Here is a 23460-nt window from a genome sequence, read left to right as displayed (position 1 = left end):
TGGCAGCGGGTTGGAGAATTCGGGTCAAAAAGATAATGTCAAGATAATTGCATTTCAGTCCTTAGATTTTTAAAGTTTTGATATTAGAAATTTGCCATGGAGCCTTTAAACTCTCTGAAATTAAATTCTAGCACAGATACGTATAATAATGGGTCTCTAGTTCTTGTTTATCACGTTGGACATATTAATTGCTTAAAGTTTCTAAATATTACATGTTTGTCTTTTATATTTCACTCCAAAGTCCAAACCTATGTACACGCTTGCTTTTGTTTTAAGTTTAACGCTTGCTTTTGTTTTAAGTTTAAGGGAAAATGACTTAAAAAGGTAACGAAGTTCTAAAAATATACAAAAAAATACAATTGTCTTTTTTTAGTAAACAAAATATCATTGAACCGGCTATTGTAGGTAACCCTCAGGTTACTATTTGTAAGTAACCATCAGGTTACTCGGTTCCAAAATGTTCAAAAATATCATTGTTGTTTTTTTTGTTTAAAAAATATCATTAAAGTATACTATTTGTACACAGAATACCAACAAAGTACACATACATAAAACCTTCTGGTAACCAGGTACTTCAGGTAAATGGAAAAAATGACTTAAAGCATAACGAAGTTTCTAAAATGTTCAAAAAATACCGCATTTTTTGTTAACTTCATTGTTGTCGGATTATGTAGATGTGGAGAATAGGAGTTGCGTTTAATTCTCTGGGACCAGTGAGAGATGAATGGTCATGAACACTCAGCGTCATGTTGTTGATTTGATGACGATTTGTAGTCGAAGTCAAAGAGAAGCATATGTGTTGGAGCGCTTGAACAACTTGCATCCTAATTGATGGATTCTTAGTTATGTGTTTTTCTATGATTGTATTTCAATATAAACTGGTCGAGTGAGGGAAAAAAAAAGAGTAAATAACTGGTGTGAACTGGTATGACAGTGAATAATCATCGATGACCGTGTTCTAAGTGATCCGGAAACAACGAAGTTAACAAAAGGTGCTCTGAAAAAACAACAATAGTATTTTTGTTTTTGAACATTTTGGAAACTTCAATGATATTTTTTGTACTAAAATGTATACTTCGTTGATATTATATGTACAAATGGTATATTTCAATGATATTTTTTGTACTAAAAAACAATGGTATTTTTTGAACATTTTGAAAGCTTCGTTACATTTTTAAGTCATTTTTCCGTTTACTTGAGGTAATCGGTTACCACAAGGTTTTATTTGAACACATGTGTACTTCGTTGGTATTTTGTGTACAAAAAATATACTTTATTAGTATTTTATATACTAAAAAAATACAATGATCTTTTTTGTATATTTTTGAAACTTCGTTACTTTCTTAAGTCATTTTCCATAAGTTTTAACAATGTTGTTGTATTTAGGTCTAAGGATCTAGTGAGGTTTTATAATTTCACATTTAAAATGGGGAAATTGAGTAATCTAACCACTTTTTTGGGTTTTTTTTTTTTTTTTAAATATAACATTTTTTTGCAAAATAACCACGTATTCCGAAATGGGTCGTTCCGGAACAAATTCTGGATTATTTTTTGGGTGGCTAGGCCCATTGCATTGGATCCGGAATGCCTATTCTGGATCAACCGTATATGTTCCGGATTAGGATTTTGAATTTCAAAATCTGGAATATAATTTGAGGCGGTGATTTCATTCTGGAAAGGCGCATTCCAATTCCGACATTCCGAATCCATTCCGACGTTCCGATTCGATTCCGACACGCAACGCAACTCCCATCTCCGACACACATCGACACCCATCTTCACCATGGAATACGAGCACTACGACCCCGTTATTTTACAAGTACGTTCTTCGTTTTCTCTTTGTTTGTTTAAGGTTCCTATTTTTCTATTGTTATTGTTCCGGAATTCGTAGACCACCTCCGGAATGAACTGAAAACATTCTTGAGTTTAATTTAAAGATGTCATTGTTGTAGGACCAACTGAAAAGTAGTTTAGATGTTTAGGTATTGTTGATTTACATCGAAATGTCGTGTTCCGGATCTTAAAATTTTATTCTGGAAGCCTCCAGAACACGAAGAACTGTTCCGGAACACAATGAACTCGTCTGGAACATGAAGAAAGGTTTTAGAATGAAGTGAACAACTCTGTAATATTAGTCATTTCCATTTTAGAATGAAGTGATAACACTTTTTTTATTTGTGCAGCACGACATGGTTTTAGATGCATCAATACACTCTCGTGTAAATCCAAAATCGGCGGGGAAATTCTTGCGGTATTCAGAAAAAACCCGAATGCGAGACTATGTTGTCGAATACATGTTTCGGGAGGTGGTTAGACATTCCTAATGTAGATAGGGATCATTTGCTTCTACATTACGTCTTCTGTCACGAAGTTGTCATCGACCCCCGAAGCCAAGTACATGACATGGTATTTGAGTTTGGGGGTTACGAGCTGTCTTTCGGGAAGAAAGAATTTTGTCTCATCACCGACTTCCGGTTTGGTGACTATTTTCCTGCTTTTGCATCCCGTTCCCGTGCCTTTCCTATGGTCCCGACGAATGTCTCGGTCAAATTAGACCATGTTACGAAGGTGTTTTAAAATTCACTTAATGAGTTATCGGACGAGGATGCAATCCGTGTATGTCTTCTATACCTGTTAGAGAAGGGTTTCAATGGGCGGTTGGCTAAACAAGTATACATTATTGAAACTTACATGGATACTACAATGATAATGAGTTATGGGAACATGATTATATCTTAAGCACCCCCGAAAATCCGTTGAATGACGACCCTGAATAGTCGCTGAATGTCGGCCCTGAGCAGTCGTCTCCAGTTATTCACTCGTCAAATGTAAAAGAGATTCTGCGGGATGAATACAAAACACCATCGCCAGCACCTCTTAAGTGTTCTAAGCTCCAAATAGTTATGCACATATGGTATAAGTCGCCATGGATACCAATGAAGAGGAAATATGTTACACGACAACAACCAGCACCGTTGGACAAACTTTTAGATCCTACAGTACATACTGTTTATAAAGAACGGGATGAGTCGTTGTTGTTTGGTCACAATTATTTGACCGGTTTTGCTACGCTTGAGTTTTGGATAAGATTATATGCGGATAGTATGGAGGATGGTTGTCATGTGATGCAAGTAATATAATTATTTGCTTATTACATAATACGCTTCTAATAACAATACTTACTTTACTGCAAAAAATTAATTGGCAACACATCATGATGTGGATCTCATTGATGATAGAGCGTAGAGCGGATGCTGCTCGGTGGACGGTTGTGTCGTCAGCTTTCAACATTGATATATTTGATTGGAGTGACATGGATGACGAATCCGTTTACCCAGCTTTGGCAAAGTGTGATACGATATAATTTTGTTTGGATTACATTACCTGAGTATTTATATACTAATTAATTATTTCTAACCTTTTTTGTAGTTTTACATTCCAATCAATATACCACATGCTCATTGGTTTTGGGGTGCTTTGGATTTGAAGACATTTCAAATGACTATATATGATAGTCACTGGAAGGGGCGGCTACTGTGTGGAAAATGAGGATTGGTTTATAGGTATGAGAGCCAACAGCCACAAACTGCCGGTGGGAGTTAACTACTGGGGTACCAAACCAACTTATTCAATCTCACTCGAGAGCTTCAAGATGACCCTCGAAAAATCCCCAGACGTACCACAACAGATTGGCACCAGAGGGGATTGTGGGGTATTTTTGTGTTGGTTCCTGGAGGCGTTGATCATCGGAAAATCGATTTCTATAGAGGATAAAACCACAGAAAAATCGATTTCTATAGAAAACGACTAGCAGAAATATTTTTGGGGTACAAGGACAAAAATAATTTGAACATTGTATTTGTAATATAACATACACACACATCCTTTATTTAGTTTATGTATTTATTAGTTGTTTGTTCATTTTAATTGCATTTTATATTTTATAAAACCAAAAGTTATACATTTTATGAAAGCAAAACTTATATATTATACTCCAGAACCATGTATTACAAATGTATTCCGGAACCATGTATTACATTTTACAATAAAAAAATAGAAAAAATAAAATATAAAAAAATAGAAGTCAAATATATTCCGGAACCATGGTCCGGAATCGTACTCCGGAATTCCGGAGACCTCTCCGAAACAATATGTTCTGGAGAATGTGGTTAATTTACAAAAAAAAAATTGATCATTTTTGTTAAAAAGATCAGATTACTCAATTTAAAATGGGCTCTAAATAGCTATGTTGTTAGAAAACTAACACTAGGGTGAGCATTTGGACTGGTGAATCGGACCGGACCGGACCGGACCGTTTTTTTGGACCCCTGGGCCGGTTCTCGGTTCTAGGAATCCATCAAAACCGGTCCGGTTTTTACCGGGTTTAGAACCGGTTGGACCCGATTTAAAAAAAAATTTGTAATCTGTGAATTTTTTTAAACAACCATAACTCATTCGTTTTAAGTTGGATTGACACGTGGTTTTTTCCAACGTTTAATTTACAGTTTGTAGATGAATTTAGACTATAATTTTGTTGATTTTGGTGTTATATTCAATGAGTTACAGTCTGGTGAACTTGATTCAAATGAAAGGGATATTTGTGAACTTGATCTATATGTTAGTTGCTTTTATTTGAAAAATTAATTTTGCAAGTTATAATATTATAACATCAAGGTAGATTAGTTATGCATGAAACGGAAACGTAATCATTTTTACAAGTTGTATCATATCAAACCCAACAATATATTTGTTTTAACGACTTCTATCAAACCCAAAAACTTATTTTAACGAATTGTACTCTATGCAATTAAAGTTGTACCGGTCCAAACGGGTCTAAGAACCGGAAAACCCGGACACGGACACGGACACGACTCATCCGGTCCGGTCCACGGTCCACAATATTCTCCATAACCGGTCCGGTCCAAGAGCCGGTTCGGTCCGGTCCGGTCCGGTTCGGTCCAAATGTTCACCCCTAACTAACACTAACAAATTAACTGCTGGGATCCAGTTCCGTGATATGACCCGACCAGCCCAACCGGGTGGAGTCATTTTTGGTTAGCCATTTTTTTTTAAAACATTTAGAGTTTCCAATTTATTTTCTAATTAATAGTTTTCTTCTGCATTAGGATCACAGTAACTATAAATAGAGAGGCTATATTTGTTATTTTCATCATAAATTGATTAATAACAACCCTTTTAGAGATTCAACTGCAATACTGTCAAAAAATTGAAGAGAAGTAGGAATTATTTATTTTCATGTTTCAAATGACACACGTTGTTCATGAGAGTTGTGTTGAGGCTTATCCTATTCTCTGTTCCTTCATTATTGCTTTCTATTAAATAAGTCATTTTGAGCATCTTTAATAAAGAATTGAAATATTTTTATATTATTGAAACGTGAACTTAAAGTTTTATATGCAGAAGTTGTCAGATTTAAATCATCATTATTTATTGATAAAAAAAAAAAAAAAAAACATATGTATGTCTTTATGTGCAGCTTTTCTAATCACAAGTTACTGTTCTTTATCGTAAAATTGGGTTCGAGGGTCAGGTCATATATTGGTGGCCAATAGTTTTGAAGTCGTAAATCATTTGAAAACACATCTGATCATCATTTTACACGAAACAAACCTGGGTTGGACATTTCATCAAACACTTTGACTGCACTTTTCAATGTACCTAAACACATTGCCAAATTGAGTTGTTCACTTGATTGGTAATCTTACCAATGACATCATGACCAACAACCACAATTCCTTTTTTTTCCCCATGAATCTATGAACTAATCACGTGTCAATTTGATCATCGTATGTATCAAAAAGAACCCACGAAACATCTGTAACAAAATAGAACACACACCACACCAGGCTTACTTACATCACCTGAATCCATGGTTCAGATTTCAAGATCATGTTGACTGAACAGCAACCGCATTACCCACACCACATCTTTGTCTTCTGGGTCTTCTAGTTGTCTTCCCCCACCCTGTAAAGCTTCTTTCCTCCAATCCCACCACTGGTGGTGGTGGTGGTGTGGTGGCGGCCGGAGTTATCTCCACCGCCTTCCCCTTCCTCCTCCCCCGAGCCCCAACTCTTTTCCCATTCCTCTTCATTGTTCCAAAATTCCAAGAATGCCCTGTAGCTCTCATCAAGCCTCCAAATATCTGAAGATCTTCGGTTATCTCATGTCTTGATAAAGACTCCATCCCCGGAAGGATATCCCTTTGGAAATCCCTCCGGGGTCTACCTCTCCTTGCCTGCCCTCTTCGGGGCCTGCTCGACAGAGCAGGCCCCGGCCCCACCTCATCTGGTTCCTGTTCATCAGGAACCAGAGGGGCAGGCATGTAATCTTGTTCTTTACTCTCTTCCATCTGTAAAGTCAACATCTCATATTCATCCGTCTCACGAGTTGCAAAAACCGTGTTTTTCTCAATCACCTCAACAAACCATAAAAGTTGATCGTCATTTTCCGTGGGGCCCACTTGATCTTCTTGCTGACTGGATATCTCAACGATTGCTTCAACAGCAATCTTTTCAAGTTGTACAGTTTTCTTGTGTTCCTCCCCACACTGTATTGCTTCTTCCTCGATCTCTGAAACAGCAGGTGCTTCTAAATCTATCTCCATTGTCATCTTCTTCTTCGAGCTTTTTACAGACTCTGTTGTAACTGTAACTGTAACTAACAGTTCATCATCCTCTGTCACACACGAATTCAAATCAAAATGATTCTTGAAATTCTTGATTTCTGCATCTGTTTCTTCCACATCAATCTGTTTCTCATCATTGACATCATCCCAAGCTACATTGATGTCGATCCCTCTTTTTTCAATTGATGCAGAGGTGGAAACAACAGAAGAAGAAGCATCATTTTTACAAAAGTTCCCAAAAATCGGAAACCCTAATAGCTTTTTCTTATCTTTCTCCTTTGATACATCACCATTTTTACAGATACCCGGTTCAGATTTGAGCCATGGAAACACAGTTTGATCGCATTTTCTTGAATCGTCTTCATTATCAGACAAAATTTGAATAGTATTCAAGTCCATACCCTTGGTAATAGTATCTGTTAAATCTATAAAGTTTGAACCTTTAAATTTCTTTTGGGACCCATCATCAATCTTTTTGCAGTTTCGATAATCAATTACTTCTTTTGACCCAGATGAAGACCCGTGAAAAAACCGGTCCCCGTGACACCCGTTTCCTGTAGTAGATGATAGAAACGAAGGGTATTTTTGTAATTTGCGAGTCAAGCTATCTGAGGTGGTAATAAACGGGTATGCATTGGAAGTGGTGAAGATCGAAGGGGTTTGATTATCTTGAATTTTTGAAGAAATTTCAGAATAAGTTCCTCGATGATGATGATGATGAACTTCTTTACCATGGAAATGGTTGAATGGTGGTTGAATGTAAATCGGTTCATTAAGATCAGTCAACCCGTTTGACCACATACAGTGTTGACCAGATGGAGAATTTCTGTAACTATTTTCAAGAAATGTTTTTATTCCATTTTTAGGTAAGTAGCTTGAAATTTCAGATGCATGGTTATCAAAAACTTGTTCATCATCTTCTGGTTCAATGTATTCATGAGCTGGAAGTTGAAGATCAAATAACTTTTTTCTAACTTTTGAAGGTCTACTACAATCGATTATCTCACAGTCCTTTGAATCATTATTCCCTTTTGAATAACTTATAGGAGGAGAATTACTTATGTCAACTCCAAAAATGGAAGGTCCAGAAATCTGCCATTTTTGAGGTGGCATGAAGCTTGAAGAAGATGATGTGTCAATGGGAATCTGGTATTTGTTAAACTCCTTTCTTTTAGCCTCTTCCATCATGTCTCTTTGTCTTCTGTAAAGACGATGGAGTTCGTAAACCTGGTGAGAATGAGATAACACAAATTCAAATGAGTTAATTGTCGTTTATGAGCATTTAATTGAAAAAGTAAAAAACGTATACCTGGTTCTTAAATATGGCTTCGTGTTGAAGCATTTTTTGTTTTAATTCGGCTTTTTCATGAGCTATATAGGGATCTGTGATGGTTCTTGGATTAAAATTATTGTAATAATGGCTGTTCGTGAAGGGGTTATCACCATAAAAGAGATGCCAGCTGTTGCTATTTGAATCTTCATTGACATTTCTCATGGAGTAAAACGAGTTCTTGTAGTGTACTTCTGTTCCCATTCCTGCAAATTAGTCAATCACATATTGCGATGTTAATGGTGCAAAAAATATGAATTATCGACATTAGATAACAGTCAATTTAGCATATCAAGAACCCTAAACATTCGTAAAGAAACCAGTAAAAAAACTTCCCCTTTTGCTGGTTATATGAATTTGAGGATCTAGATTAGATATATATATATATATATATATATATATATATATATATATATATATATATATATATATATATAAACAAAGAAAGAACGGAATTGGATAAGAGTTAGCAAATGTTATTAAAAAGACCCAAATCAAGAAACTTGATACAAATTAAGAACCCTAAATTGTTACTCCCTGGTGATATAATTAGAGTCCATTTCTATTTTTTTGAGAATTCGGCCATTGTACTATTCATTGATAAATTTATAACTTTTTGTAATTTAATGTAATAATTAACATTTTCTATATACCCAAATCAATTATTTTATCATTTTTTGTAGATTACAAGAAAAGATAAAAAGGAAACGGGTTATTATGAAACCCACGACATTCATGAATCAGAAAAGCAGGAAACTGAAAGTAGATTTTACCTTAGAGCCACATCGTTCTTGAAAAAATAAAGATTGATTGAATCGTTAAACTATTCACTTCCACCGCATATGAACTCGAGAAATCTTGAAATAGCAGTAAATTAAAAAAAAAAAAAAAAAAAAAAACTAAAAATTGGCAGGTGATGTACTAATTAAGAACGGATGCTAATAACAATTAGAAGATGCAGCACCACCATTGAAGGAGCTTGGATCATCAGTTCATAGCTGTGAGAAAAAACAATGAAGATTTTCGATCTGCTGGGCCAGTCCCTCTCTCACTGTGAAAAGAAAGAAGGGTTTTTTAGAGAGAGAAAGTTGGGGGTTTTCTTTTTAGGAGAGAGAGATCCCAGATAAGAAATCTTCACACAAACAAACGACCTTCTAAGAACAGTGACATAAATTTTGTCAACATCTGTTCTATTTTTATTCTCTTCTTTTCCTTTAAAATCTCTCTCTCTCTCTATATATATATATATATATATATATATATATATATATATATATATATATATATATATATATATATATATATATATATATATATATATATCTATTTTTATAGTTTTTATAGGACACCATGTATGAAAATCCACATGGCCTGCAAATTTACATTTTTTTAAAAATCTATCATATTGAGAACGCTGATTGCGAAAACAGTGACGTAGTTTAGACATTTATTTTGGGGCTGATTGCGAAAACAGTGACGAAGCTTGGACATTTATTTTGAGGGTACGAAAGTATAATATATATATATATATATATATATATATATATATATGAAAATCGGAGAGCAGGGGCCACAAAATTGAAATACATTGCGGAATTAATATGATTAAGACAGAATATACCTGAATGATGCGTCGGAATGGATTGACGATGGATTGATTGTCTGGGTTCGATATGTTTATATGAATATATGGATATGTTTGGATAGGGTTCTGCTATTCAGAAATAGACGAGCTATTTCAACAGAAGAAGATTGAGATCAACTCAAATCTTAAACACTCAAACTTAGCTTGTTTATTCCATATGGGCAAATGCCCTATTTATAGGCTCAAAGGAGCCGAGTACAATAATAGAACTGCAATCGTTTGATTGCAATATGACAAACATATTTACAATATAGCCCCCTAGACTATTGAGGGACTAACACTTTATGTTACATCACAATAATACAATAGACATACAATAATTATAAAAGACAAAACCTAAATAATTACAACTCCTTTCTATATTGAAAGGCCACATGTCTTCAATAATGTGTCTAATGGCTTCTTATGTCATTGCTTACGTCATTCCTCCCGCCTCCGAAAAGACATGTTTTTTTGAATAATGTTTGCTTGTGTCATGGCTGACGTTAATCTTTCATGAATGGTGCCTCTTTCATAATCGAGTAGGAATGTTTTTAACTGTTTCTCTATGATGGCTTCCATTCTCTTGTCAATGTGTCTGCTATATGATTGTTGGCGCTTTTGATATACTTGAGATATGGATGAAATTGATGTAATTGTAATTGCCACCGGATCAATCGTCCTCGACAGTAATCTTCTTGTAACTTATACCGCCAAAAGCCAAGTAGATACTTGGAATCTGTGCGTAATTCGAATCTGGTTTGAAGTAGCTCGACTTTCCATTTTTTCAATGTTCTGAGACATGCTAGTGTTTCTCGTTCATGTGTGCTGTAATTTTGCTCCGTTTGGGAAAATGTTCCCGATATATACTTGCATAGTTTTTGCTCGTATTTATCTGTTTTTAATACTTCAGATGATACATCTGTATCAATGTATGCTTTTGGTGATATTTTCATATCACTGTATGCTTTTGGTGATATTTTCATATCACTGTATACTTTATCATTGTTTACTTCAGATGGTATTTTCATACCAGTGTATGCTTTATCATTGTATACTTTTGATGAGTTAGATATGAGGTTTCCCTCACTATCTAATCCCAATAATACTTTTCCTCGTATAATTGCTTTTAGGCATCCTGCCCAAGTGTCTTGTGATGCATCTGTTTCTACGATTAAGAAATCATCTATTTTTGCATTATATAAAGTAGGGAGAACTTGAATGTTTTGTTTTATATTTTGTACCAAAATAGTATCTGTATTGGTCCAAGACCAAGGTATTTTTTCTGATATTTTCTTTTGTAAAACTTTTCTTTCTTTCGCTAAATTTTTCAAAAATCCTTGTTCTGCAATATAATTTAAACAACCAAGAAATCGTTGTATTTGTTTTCTATTTTCAAGTTTATCAGGAAACATATTTAATTTTTCTCGTATATTGTCTGTTAACGATAATTGACCATTTTCTCCAATTTTTAAACCGAGATATTCAACTGTAGTTTGAAAAAGTTTTGATTTCTTTTTTGATAAAACTAAACCCTTCTCTTTAATTCTTTGTAAAACCTTGATGACTGCATCAATGTGTGTTTGTTCGTTTCCTTTTGTAAAAACAATTATATCATCAATATATGCAAGACAAATATGATCTAAACCATTTAAGGTTTCATCCATGAATCGCTGATATATTGCCGGTGCCTGTTTTAAACCGAATGGAAGAACATTCCATTCATAATGCTTCTGAGGAGGACATGAAAAAGCGGTTAGTGGTTTCGTATTTTCATGTAAGCGTAATTGCCAATATCCGGATTTTGCATCAAATGTACTAAAATGTGTATTTCCTTTTATTTTTTCTAAAATATATTCTTTTCGTGGTAATTTATATGAGTCTCCTATAGTAGCATCATTCATTTTTTTATAATTGATTACCATTCTTCGTTTGCCTCGTTTTATTTCATTATTATTTTCTACATAAAATGCAGGTGCTGAATGATGCTACTATAGGAGACTCATATAAATTACCACGAAAAGAATATACTTTTGATGAGTTAGATATGAGGTTTCCCTCACTATCTAATCCCAATAATACTTTTCCTCGTATAATTGCTTTTAGGCATCCTGCCCAAGTGTCTTGTGATGCATCTGTTTCTACGATTAAGAAATCATCTATTTTTGCATTATATAGAGTAGGGAGAACTTGAATGTTTTGTTTTATATTTTGTACTAAAATAGTATCTGTATTGGTCCAAGACCAAGGTATTTTTTCTGATATTTTCTTTTGTAAAACTTTTCTTTCTTTTGCTAAATTTTTTAAAAATCCTTGTTCTGCAATATAATTTAAACAACCAAGAAATCGTTGTATTTGTTTTCTATTTTCAAGTTTATTAGGAAACATATTTAATTTTTCTCGTATATTGTCTGTTAATGATAATTGACCATTTTCTCCAATTTTTAAACCGAGATATTCAACTGTAGTTTGAAAAAGTTTTGATTTCTTTTTTGATAAAACTAAACCCTTCTCTTTAATTCTTTGTAAAACCTTGATGACTGCATCAATGTGTGTTTGTTCGTTTCCTTTTGTAAAAACAATTATATCATCAATATATGCAAGACAAATATGATCTAAACCATTTAAGGTTTCATCCATGAATCGCTGATATATTGCCGGTGCCTGTTTTAAACCGAATGGAAGAACATTCCATTCATAATGCTTTTGAGGAGGACATGAAAAAGCGGTTAGTGGTTTCGTATTTTCATGTAAGCGTAATTGCCAATATCCGGATTTTGCATCAAATGTACTAAAATGTGTATTTCCTTTTATTTTTTCTAAAATATATTCTTTTCGTGGTAATTTATATGAGTCTCCTATAGTAGCATCATTCATTTTTTTATAATTGATTACCATTCTTCGTTTGCCTCGTTTTATTTCATTATTATTTTCTACATAAAATGCAGGTGCTGAATGAGGACTTTTGCTAGGTCGAATGATTCCTTTTTCTAATAGTTCAATGCATTCCTGTTTGAATTCAGAAACATCTTTTATGATGTATGGAATTTTATTTGGAACATTAACTTCAACATTAGGGTTTTTTAATAATATTATTATTTCTTGATTATTTTTATTTTTTAAATGATCTAGCGGGTTTTCGCTACATACTTCTTCGAGTTGTTTTTCAGCAATTTCTTTAGCAAATGTTAGTAATATGCGTAATTGAAAGCCAACCTCTTGTTTGATTATTTTAATAAGATCATAATGTTTGATAATTGCAGTTTTTATAATACCTTTTGTTGGATGATTGAGACTTATATCGTCATTTGTTTGTATAAATGGTTGATATAATTTAAGGAAATTATTTCCTATAACTAAATCTATTCCTGAATCATGTTGATATATAGTTGGAGTTTTGAATGATGTTTTTTCAATTACTATATCTATATCTCTTCCTACGAACCAAATTTTGTGAATTGATTTATCAGCAATTGTGATCTTTAATGGCTTTTCTAATTTTTCCCAATTTTTTAATATCTTTTTTCTTCCAAAACATAAAGTAGCTCCTGTATCTATATATGAAACTAATTCTTTATCTTGTATTTTGGTTGTAATAAAGGTACTGTTTGGGTTAATATTTGTTTTTCTTTTACTCATTTTAGGATTAGTTTATAAATTTCTTTTAATTGATGTTTTTTCTTGTAAAGCTTTTATATTAACAAGTTGTGTTTGTTAGAGTGGTTGAAACATTGCGTATTGTTTTTAGATTTCGATTTTGTGATTTTTTGTTTTTATAACTCCATAATTTTTTATTTATCATTGTAATTATAGTATATTTGGGTTTTATTATTCATTTTTTTATCTGGTATACATGGTTTTGTATTTTGATATGATCCTTCAAGTGTTTTAAAATATTTTAGGGAATTACTAGATGATTCTGTCATATTCTTAAACTTAATGATCTAATCATTTCTTTAATATCTTCTAGCTTTTCATCGTTATTTTCATTAGATGTTGAAGGCTGACATTCTGAAATAGAAGATCTACCTATTATAGTTGAAAATGGAGGTTCTATAATTGGACTTCTTTTTATTAACGGAGTAGTTATTATTGGTTGAAAATTAGTTTCATTGAATATTCTATTATTAGTCATATTTGGTGATTCAAGGGATAATAAAGGGGTAAATAATTTATCTATATAAATTCTATCTTCTGTTTTAAATGTAATACTATGATGAGAATTTGTTAATGCATAATTTATTTGATATGTAATAGTAAATGGATGATTACCTTTTATCATAAAATTTTGTCTTAATAATTTATATCGTACAGTAATACTATTACTTAAATTTTTATCTTTAAGACTTAATCCTAATTGAATATTAATATCAAATTTTATTTTTCCTTCAATTAAATTACCTTCTCCTTTTGCAATAATACTTTCTTGGTTATTAATTATACGATCATCTCTGATTTCTAATTCTATTGGTGTATTTAAATTATTTACAGTACTTTTTAAGATTATTTGAATAGTTGATATATGAATATAAGCGATTTTTATTCTATCTGTTTCTTTAATATGAGATAATCTATTTCTAATTTGTTGTTTATTTATTATGGGTATAGTAATATTTCCTTGAGTTAATTCTATATGTATTGCTTGTTCTCCTATAATTTTTCCATAATATATAATATTTTTTCTAGAAAAGAAATTTTTAAATGTGTTATATCTAAAATTGTGTCTTTCGGATAGTGTGAAATTTGATTTTCTTATAGCGTCTTTATTGATGTTATTTTTATTAATTAAAGCATCAAAAGTGTATCCAGATTCATTTTCTTCGTTATTAATAACTATTGGTGAGTTTTCTATTTCTTGAGACATACTTATAGTATTAAATCTTCTTTCGATAAATATTTTAATTGTTGATAACTTTTTTAAATATGAATATTTAAAAACAATGGTTATTCATTATCATGTTTATGATGTTTATCATGTTTATGATGCTTATCATGTTTATGATGCTTATCATGTTTATGATATTGCATATGCATATATTCTTATTAACGATAGATTGAATATGCAAACTGATAATAAGAATAATAAGAACGTTACTTAGCTCTGATACCAAATTGAAATACATGGCGGAATTAATATGATTAAGACAGAATATACCTGAATGATGCGTCGGAATGGATTGACGATGGATTGATTGTCTGGGTTCGATATGTTTATATGAATATATGGATATGTTTGGATAGGGTTCTGCTATTCAGAAATAGACGAGCTATTTCAACAGAAGAAGATTGAGATCAACTCAAATCTTAAACACTCAAACTTAGCTTGTTTATTCCATATGGGCAAATGCCCTAAAATTGAAATACATGGCGGAATTAATAAAATTAAGAAAGAATATACCTGAATGATGCGTCGGAATGGATTGACGATGGATTGATTGTCTGGGTTTGATATTTTTATATGAATATATGGATATGTTTGGATAGGGTTCTGCTATTCAGAAATAGACGAGCTATTTCAACAGAAGAAGATTGAGAACAACTCAAATCTTAAACACTCAAACTTAGCTTGTTTATTCCATATGGGCAAAGGCCCTATTTATAGGCTCAAAGGAGCCGAGTACAATAATAGAATTGCAATCGGTTGATTGCAATATGACAAACCTATTTACATTATAGCCCCCTAGACTATTGAGGGACTTACATACTTTATGTTACATCAAATAATACACTTAATAATTATTCTATTATTCTACCGACACATAATAACAAATCCTTTCCATATTGAAAGGCCACATGTCTTCAATAATGTGTCTTCTTTAATAATGGCTTCTTATGTCATTGCTTACGTCATTCCTCCCGCCTCCGAAAAGACATGTTTTTTGAATAATGTTTGCTTGTGTCATGGCTGACGTTAATCTTCCATGAATGGTGTTTCTTCTGTGTTTTCTGAACAGTGACTGCAATTGTGTCTTGGAGCATGCATAATATGTTTGCAAAGTTGTTTCTGGATATCATCGGGTAATTCAGCCAGTTGATGAGAAAAATTTTCGAAGGGTTGTTCGAATGTTTCAATTGCTTTCATTGCTTCCGGAGTGATTTCATTGTCTGTTAAAGAGTAGATAATGAAAGTTTTACTAGCATAATTTACTCTGATTCTTGACCTTTGATCTTTACCGTTGCCAATGCGTGATGATGCTAAATAAACACCGGCAAGTGCAAAGATTAGATGTTCTTGTGTTGGGGATTCATGGGGTAGATCATCTTTTGTTGGTTTTGAGCCGTTGCTTATTCCCATGTTTGCAAAAGTAATACTTGGGACAATTAGTTGAGATTCTTCATCAAAAATTGGGTAGCTAGAATGCATTTTGATGAATAATCCTCTTTCTTGTTTTGCAAAGCGTATTTTATAATTTCTGATGATAGTTTGCACAGCAGAGGGGAATTCGCTGATGCAGTGTAAATTGGTGCCTTCTAGATAGATAGTGTCGATGAATCCATGAATAAAATAATCCCATAAAGTCATAGGATCTGATAAATCGGCTAGGAAAACTGCTTTAGGGCCTGGGCGCCTGGCTACTGGGTAAAAACCCATTAAAGAATGGACCTCGGTGTAGGAAACGAGGCTATCCCATAATTCAGCGAATTTTTTGGCAGATGGTTTTTTCATGGCTTCCTTTTCTTTGGTTGATAGAATGGATTCAAGGGCAATTTTTGCATTTAATTGGTTAAGGGATCTTGGGATGGATACAGGTTTTTGTGGTGTGAAGCTGGTCATAGGTTTTTGTGGTGTTAGGAGAACTGTTTTTGAACATTCTACGTTATCTTTTATTACTGCTTTGTATGCTTCGTTGTATGCGGCTTCTGCTTCATTTTTTGTTTTGTAACTTTTGTGAATAATATTTCTTCCAAGAATATATGAACTGGCAATTCCCCAATTGTCATATACTCCTTTGTTTTCTCCGTTGAAAATTACGTACCATTTCTTTATATTTTGATCTGCTTGAAGTGGTGGGTATTCTTCTGGATTTTGTATTATAGGTTGTTTTTCTGACTTGAGCATTGTTTGTGGCTGACTATCATCGGATGAAATTTCTTGAATGTCTTCTTTTGGTTGCTTCGTTGTTGAACTGCTAGCTGCTTCTTCTTTAGGTACTGATTGGGATGATAGAATTTGTATTGTTTGTAGTAGTTGTTCTTTTTCTCGTCTGACTGCTTCGAGTTGTCTGACTAATGATGCTTCTTGCTCTTCTTTTTGTTTGAACTGGTGTTTGATTTGCTTCATGATTGCTTCCATTTCAGTATTTCTGTGGATTGAATATTTGCGTCTCTTGGGTACCTGAATAATTGCTGAAAATTGTTTGATATGAAAATTTTCATATCAATGTATGCTTTTGGTGATATATTCATATCACTGTATGCTTTTGGTGATATTTTCATATCACTGTATACTTTATCATTGTTTACTTCAGATGGTATTTTCATACCAATGTATGCTTTTGGTGATACTTTCATATCACTGTATACTTTTGATGGGTCAGATATGAGGTTTCCCTCGTTATCTAGTCCCAATAATACTTTTCCCATAGGATTATGTACCTGCATCTTAATCAGAATAAGTTGTATATGCATAAATATCTATATCTGAATTTATATCTGAATCTTCTATGGGTTCGTATCCAAGGTCGTATGCAATTTTTAATATATTTGTTTCTTTTTCGTTTTTAGTCTTTTTCGGGCATTCATAAGCTTTGTGTCCTTCTTCTTGACATATCCAACATTTACAGTCTTTTTTATTCGATGGGCAATAATTTGTTTTGGATTGATATTTTTGTTTATATTGTTTTCTATTTCGGAAATATTTTCTTTCCCCTTGTTTATAATATTCTTTATATTTGGGTTTATAAGTTTGTTTTTTCCAAATTTTCTTTTTACTTTGTTGTTTTTCTTTACAACCATATTGATTTACTTTGTTAGAAAGGATGTCACAACATAAATCAATTTTTGCATCTTGTGCTGTTTTTTGTTCTAAACATTTTTTCTGCATCCATGCTTTTAATATGCTTATTCGTGCTCCTAAGGTGTCTGCAACTTTATTTTGTTGTAATGCTTCTTGGAAATCTTTTATTACACTTTGGCTTACTAATGATGGTAATTTTTGATAAAACATATCTAATGCTGCCTTTTTTCTAATGAAATCTAAATTATAATAATGTTCAGAATATTCACATATAAATGGTTCTAAATAACACATATTACAAATTCGTAAATTAGTTAAATGCCATAGTGATTCTAATTGAAAAGCTTCTTTTGATATTTTATCTTCAATTTGTTTTCCTATGAATTCCTGAATAAGACGGCTTAATACATTTTTAAATGTTTCCATAGCATCAGTGGTGGCTATCATCATTGTTTCGGTTTCATCAAGAGATGAAAGGAAACGATATGCGTTACCTTGTGTTTTATGAATGATATAATTAAGAAAGTGTTTTGGGTGTAAATTTCTTAATTCTTCGGTTAACTGAATTTGTACTCCCATTTTATTACTCCATTCTTGAATTTTTGCTTCAGGATTTTGGTCACAATCAATAAAAAGAATATCTGAATTTGTTGGAAATGTAAATAATGTAGGTATGTATTGAGGAGGTATTTTTTCCCATTTGTTTTGTTTATTTTTAACCATTCCTTGTCTATATAAAAAATTTTCTTCTAATGAAGGTGGTCCATAAATATATTGACTTTGATAATCATCTTCAACATATGATTGTTTTCGTTTTAATCCAAAATTGTTTTGTGAATCTCTATATGGATTTGAATAAGGGTTTTCATCTTCTGAAGAAAAATCATATATTACTTCTGCGTCATTATCATCTGAATTATTTTCTATTTCTTGAGACATACTTATAGTATTAAATCTTCTTTCGATAAATATTTTAATTGTTGATAACTTTTTTTTTTTTTTAAATATGAATATTTAAAAACAATGGTTATTCATTATCATGTTTATGATGTTTATCATGTTTATGATGCTTATCATGTTTATGATGCTTATCATGTTTATGATGTTGCATATGCATATATTCTTATTAACGATAGATTGAATATGCAAACTGATAATAAGAATAATAAGAACGTTACTTAGCTCTGATACCAAATTGAAATACATGGCGGAATTAATAAAATTAAGAAAGAATATACCTGAATGATGCGTCGGAATGGATTGACGATGGATTGATTGTCTGAGTTTGATATTTTTATATGAATATATGGATATGTTTGGATAGGGTTCTGTTATTCAGAAATAGACGAGCTATTTCAACAGAAGAAGATTGAGAACAACTCAAATCTTAAACACTCAAACTTAGCTTGTTTATTCCATATGGGCAAATGCCCTATTTATAGGCTCAAAGGAGCCGAGTACAATAATAGAATTGCAATCGGTTGATTGCAATATGACAAACCTATTTACATTATAGCCCCCTAGACTATTGAGGGACTTACATACTTTATGTTACATCAAATAATACACTTAATAATTATTCTATTATTCTACCGACACATAATAACAAATCCTTTCCATATTGAAAGGCCACATGTCTTCAATAATGTGTCTTCTTTAATAATGGCTTCTTATGTCATTGCTTACGTCATTCCAAATTGAACGACATGACGGAATTAATAAAATTAAGACCGAATATACCTGAATGATGCGTTGGAATGGATTGACGATGGATTGATTGTCTGGGTTTGATATGTTTATATGAATATATGGATATGTTTGGATAGGGTTCTGCTATTCAGAAATAGACGAGCTATTTCAACAGAAGAAGATTGAGATCAACTCAAATCTTAAACACTCAAACTTAGCTTGTTTATTCCATATGGGCAAATGCCCTATTTATAGGCTCAAAGGAGCCGAGTACAATAATAGAACTGCAATCGTTTGATTGCAATATGACAAACATATTTACAATATAGCCCCCTAGACTATTGAGGGACTAACACTTTATGTTACATCACAATAATACAATAGACATACAATAATTATAAAAGACAAAACCTAAATAATTACAACTCCTTTCTATATTGAAAGGCCACATGTCTTCAATAATGTGTCTAATGGCTTCTTATGTCATTGCTTACGTCATTCCTCCCGCCTCCGAAAAGACATGTTTTTTTGAATAATGTTTGCTTGTGTCATGGCTGACGTTAATCTTTCATGAATGGTGCCTCTTTCATAATCGAGTAGGAATGTTTTTAACTGTTTCTCTATGATGGCTTCCATTCTCTTGTCAATGTGTCTGCTATATGATTGTTGGCGCTTTTGATATACTTGAGATATGGATGAAATTGATGTAATTGTAATTGCCACCGGATCAATCGTCCTCGACAGTAATCTTCTTGTAACTTATACCGCCAAAAGCCAAGTAGATACTTGGAATCTGTGCGTAATTCGAATCTGGTTTGAAGTAGCTCGACTTTCCATTTTTTCAATGTTCTGAGACATGCTAGTGTTTCTCGTTCATGTGTGCTGTAATTTTGCTCCGTTTGGGAAAATGTTCCCGATATATACTTGCATAGTTTTTGCTCGTATTTATCTGTTTTTAATACTTCAGATGATACATCTGTATCAATGTATGCTTTTGGTGATATTTTCATATCACTGTATGCTTTTGGTGATATTTTCATATCACTGTATACTTTATCATTGTTTACTTCAGATGGTATTTTCATACCAGTGTGTGCTTTATCATTGTATACTTTTGATGAGTTAGATATGAGGTTTCCCTCACTATCTAATCCCAATAATACTTTTCCTCGTATAATTGCTTTTAGGCATCCTGCCCAAGTGTCTTGTGATGCATCTGTTTCTACGATTAAGAAATCATCTATTTTTGCATTATATAAAGTAGGGAGAACTTGAATGTTTTGTTTTATATTTTGTACCAAAATAGTATCTGTATTGGTCCAAGACCAAGGTATTTTTTCTGATATTTTCTTTTGTAAAACTTTTCTTTCTTTCGCTAAATTTTTCAAAAATCCTTGTTCTGCAATATAATTTAAACAACCAAGAAATCGTTGTATTTGTTTTCTATTTTCAAGTTTATCAGGAAACATATTTAATTTTTCTCGTATATTGTCTGTTAACGATAATTGACCATTTTCTCCAATTTTTAAACCGAGATATTCAACTGTAGTTTGAAAAAGTTTTGATTTCTTTTTTGATAAAACTAAACCCTTCTCTTTAATTCTTTGTAAAACCTTGATGACTGCATCAATGTGTGTTTGTTCGTTTCCTTTTGTAAAAACAATTATATCATCAATATATGCAAGACAAATATGATCTAAACCATTTAAGGTTTCATCCATGAATCGCTGATATATTGCCGGTGCCTGTTTTAAACCGAATGGAAGAACATTCCATTCATAATGCTTCTGAGGAGGACATGAAAAAGCGGTTAGTGGTTTCGTATTTTCATGTAAGCGTAATTGCCAATATCCGGATTTTGCATCAAATGTACTAAAATGTGTATTTCCTTTTATTTTTTCTAAAATATATTCTTTTCGTGGTAATTTATATGAGTCTCCTATAGTAGCATCATTCATTTTTTTATAATTGATTACCATTCTTCGTTTGCCTCGTTTTATTTCATTATTATTTTCTACATAAAATGCAGGTGCTGAATGAGGACTTTTGCTAGGTCGAATGATTCCTTTTTCTAATAGTTCAATGCATTCCTGTTTGAATTCAGAAACATCTTTTATGCTGTATGGAATTTTATTTGGAACATTAACTTCAACATTAGGGTTTTTTAATAATATTATTATTTCTTGATTATTTTTATTTTTTAAATGATCTAGCGGGTTTTCGCTACATACTTCTTCGAGTTGTTTTTCAGCAATTTCTTTAGCAAATGTTAGTAATATGCGTAATTGAAAGCCAACCTCTTGTTTGATTATTTTAATAAGATCATAATGTTTGATAATTGCAGTTTTTATAATACCTTTTGTTGGATGATTGAGACTTATATCGTCATTTGTTTGTATAAATGGTTGATATAATTTAAGGAAATTATTTCCTATAACTAAATCTATTCCTGAATCATGTTGATATATAGTTGGAGTTTTGAATGATGTTTTTTCAATTACTATATCTATATCTCTTCCTACGAACCAAATTTTGTAAATTGATTTATCAGCAATTGTGATCTTTAATGGTTTTTCTAATTTTTCCCAATTTTTTAATATCTTTTTTCTTCCAAAACATAAAGTAGCTCCTGTATCTATATATGAAACTAATTCTTTATCTTGTATTTTGGTTGTAATAAAGGTACTGTTTGGGTTAATATTTGTTTTTCTTTTACTCATTTTAGGATTAGTTTATAAATTTCTTTTAATTGATGTTTTTTCTTGTAAAGCTTTTATATTAACAAGTTGTGTTTGTTAGAGTGGTTGAAACATTGCGTATTGTTTTTAGATTTCGATTTTGTGATTTTTTGTTTTTATAACTCCATAATTTTTTATTTATCATTGTAATTATAGTATATTTGGGTTTTATTATTCATTTTTATTTTACCATGTGAAAGGTCGTTTAATGGTAAGTGGTTTTTCTTTAAGTAGTGGTTTTTCATTGACTGGTTCTTCTTTAATTGTTTTTATTATTTTTAAATATTTTTCAAGTAGATTTTTCTGTTGAGTTAAATTCTGTAATAATTCAGGGATTTGTTTTAATACAATTAAACTTTCTATTTCTATAATATTGTTTAATTTTTGACTTATTATATTTAGTTTTTCTCCTACTGATTTATCTTCTTCAGGATTAAGACCGATGTTATATATTGTTCCTTGTGGTAAATTTTGTGGTATTTCTATAATCATTTCTTTATCTGGTATACATGGTTTTGTAGTTTGATATGATCCTTCAAGTGTTTTAAAACATTTTAGGGAATTACTAGATGATTCTGTCATATTCTTAAACTTAATGATCTAATCATTTCTTTAATATCTTCTAGCTTTTCATCGTTATTTTCATTAGATGTTGAAGGCTGACATTCTGAAATAGAAGATCTACCTATTATAGTTGAAAATGGAGGTTCTATAATTGGACTTCTTTTTATTAACGGAGTAGTTATTATTGGTTGAAAATTAGTTTCATTGAATATTCTATTATTAGTCATATTTGGTGATTCAAGGGATAATAAAGGGGTAAATAATTTATCTATATAAATTCTATCTTCTGTTTTAAATGTAATACTATGATGAGAATTTGTTAATGCATAATTTATTTGATATGTAATAGTAAATGGATGATTACCTTTTATCATAAAATTTTGTCTTAATAATTTATATCGTACAGTAATACTATTACTTAAATTTTTATCTTTAAGACTTAATCCTAATTGAATATTAATATCAAATTTTATTTTTCCTTCAATTAAATTACCTTCTCCTTTTGCAATAATACTTTATTGGTTATTAATTATACGATCATCTCTAATTTCTAATTCTATTGGTGTATTTAAATTATTTACAGTACTTTTTAAGATTATTTGAATAGTTGATATATGAATATAAGCGATTTTTATTCTATCTGTTTCTTTAATATGAGATAATCTATTTCTAATTTGTTGTTTATTTATTATGGGTATAGTAATATTTCCTTGAGTTAATTCTATATGTATTGCTTGTTCTCCTATAATTTTTCCATAATATATAATATTTTTTCTAGAAAAGAAATTTTTAAATGTGTTATATCTAAAATTGTGTCTTTCGGATAGTGTGAAATTTGATTTTCTTATAGCGTCTTTATTGATGTTATTTTTATTAATTAAAGCATCAAAAGTGTATCCAGATTCATTTTCT

The 23460-nt window shown here is 31.7% G+C and overlaps 1 protein-coding gene across 1 annotated transcript; it reads right to left on the bottom strand.

Moving 5' to 3' along the window:
• Positions 1-5573: 5573 nt before the first annotated feature.
• LOC145166385 (uncharacterized) lies at positions 5574-9144 on the bottom strand. The gene is made up of 3 exons (XM_079085344.1): positions 8750-9144; positions 7956-8182; positions 5574-7873 (listed from the first exon to the last, which is right to left on the bottom strand). Exons 2-3 carry the CDS (start codon positions 8178-8180, stop codon positions 5909-5911), a joined length of 2190 nt encoding a protein of 729 aa, XP_078941470.1. The 5' UTR covers positions 8181-8182; positions 8750-9144; the 3' UTR covers positions 5574-5908.
• Between the last annotated feature and the right edge of the window lie 14316 nt (positions 9145-23460).

The sequence above is a fragment of the Lactuca virosa genome, chromosome 3, assembly GCF_052849685.1.
Source record: "Lactuca virosa cultivar CGN04683 chromosome 3, Lactuca_virosa_CGN04683_v6, whole genome shotgun sequence".
In the NCBI taxonomy this organism is placed as follows: Eukaryota; Viridiplantae; Streptophyta; class Magnoliopsida; order Asterales; family Asteraceae; genus Lactuca; species Lactuca virosa.
This window is presented reverse-complemented; position numbering and strand designations above follow the sequence as displayed.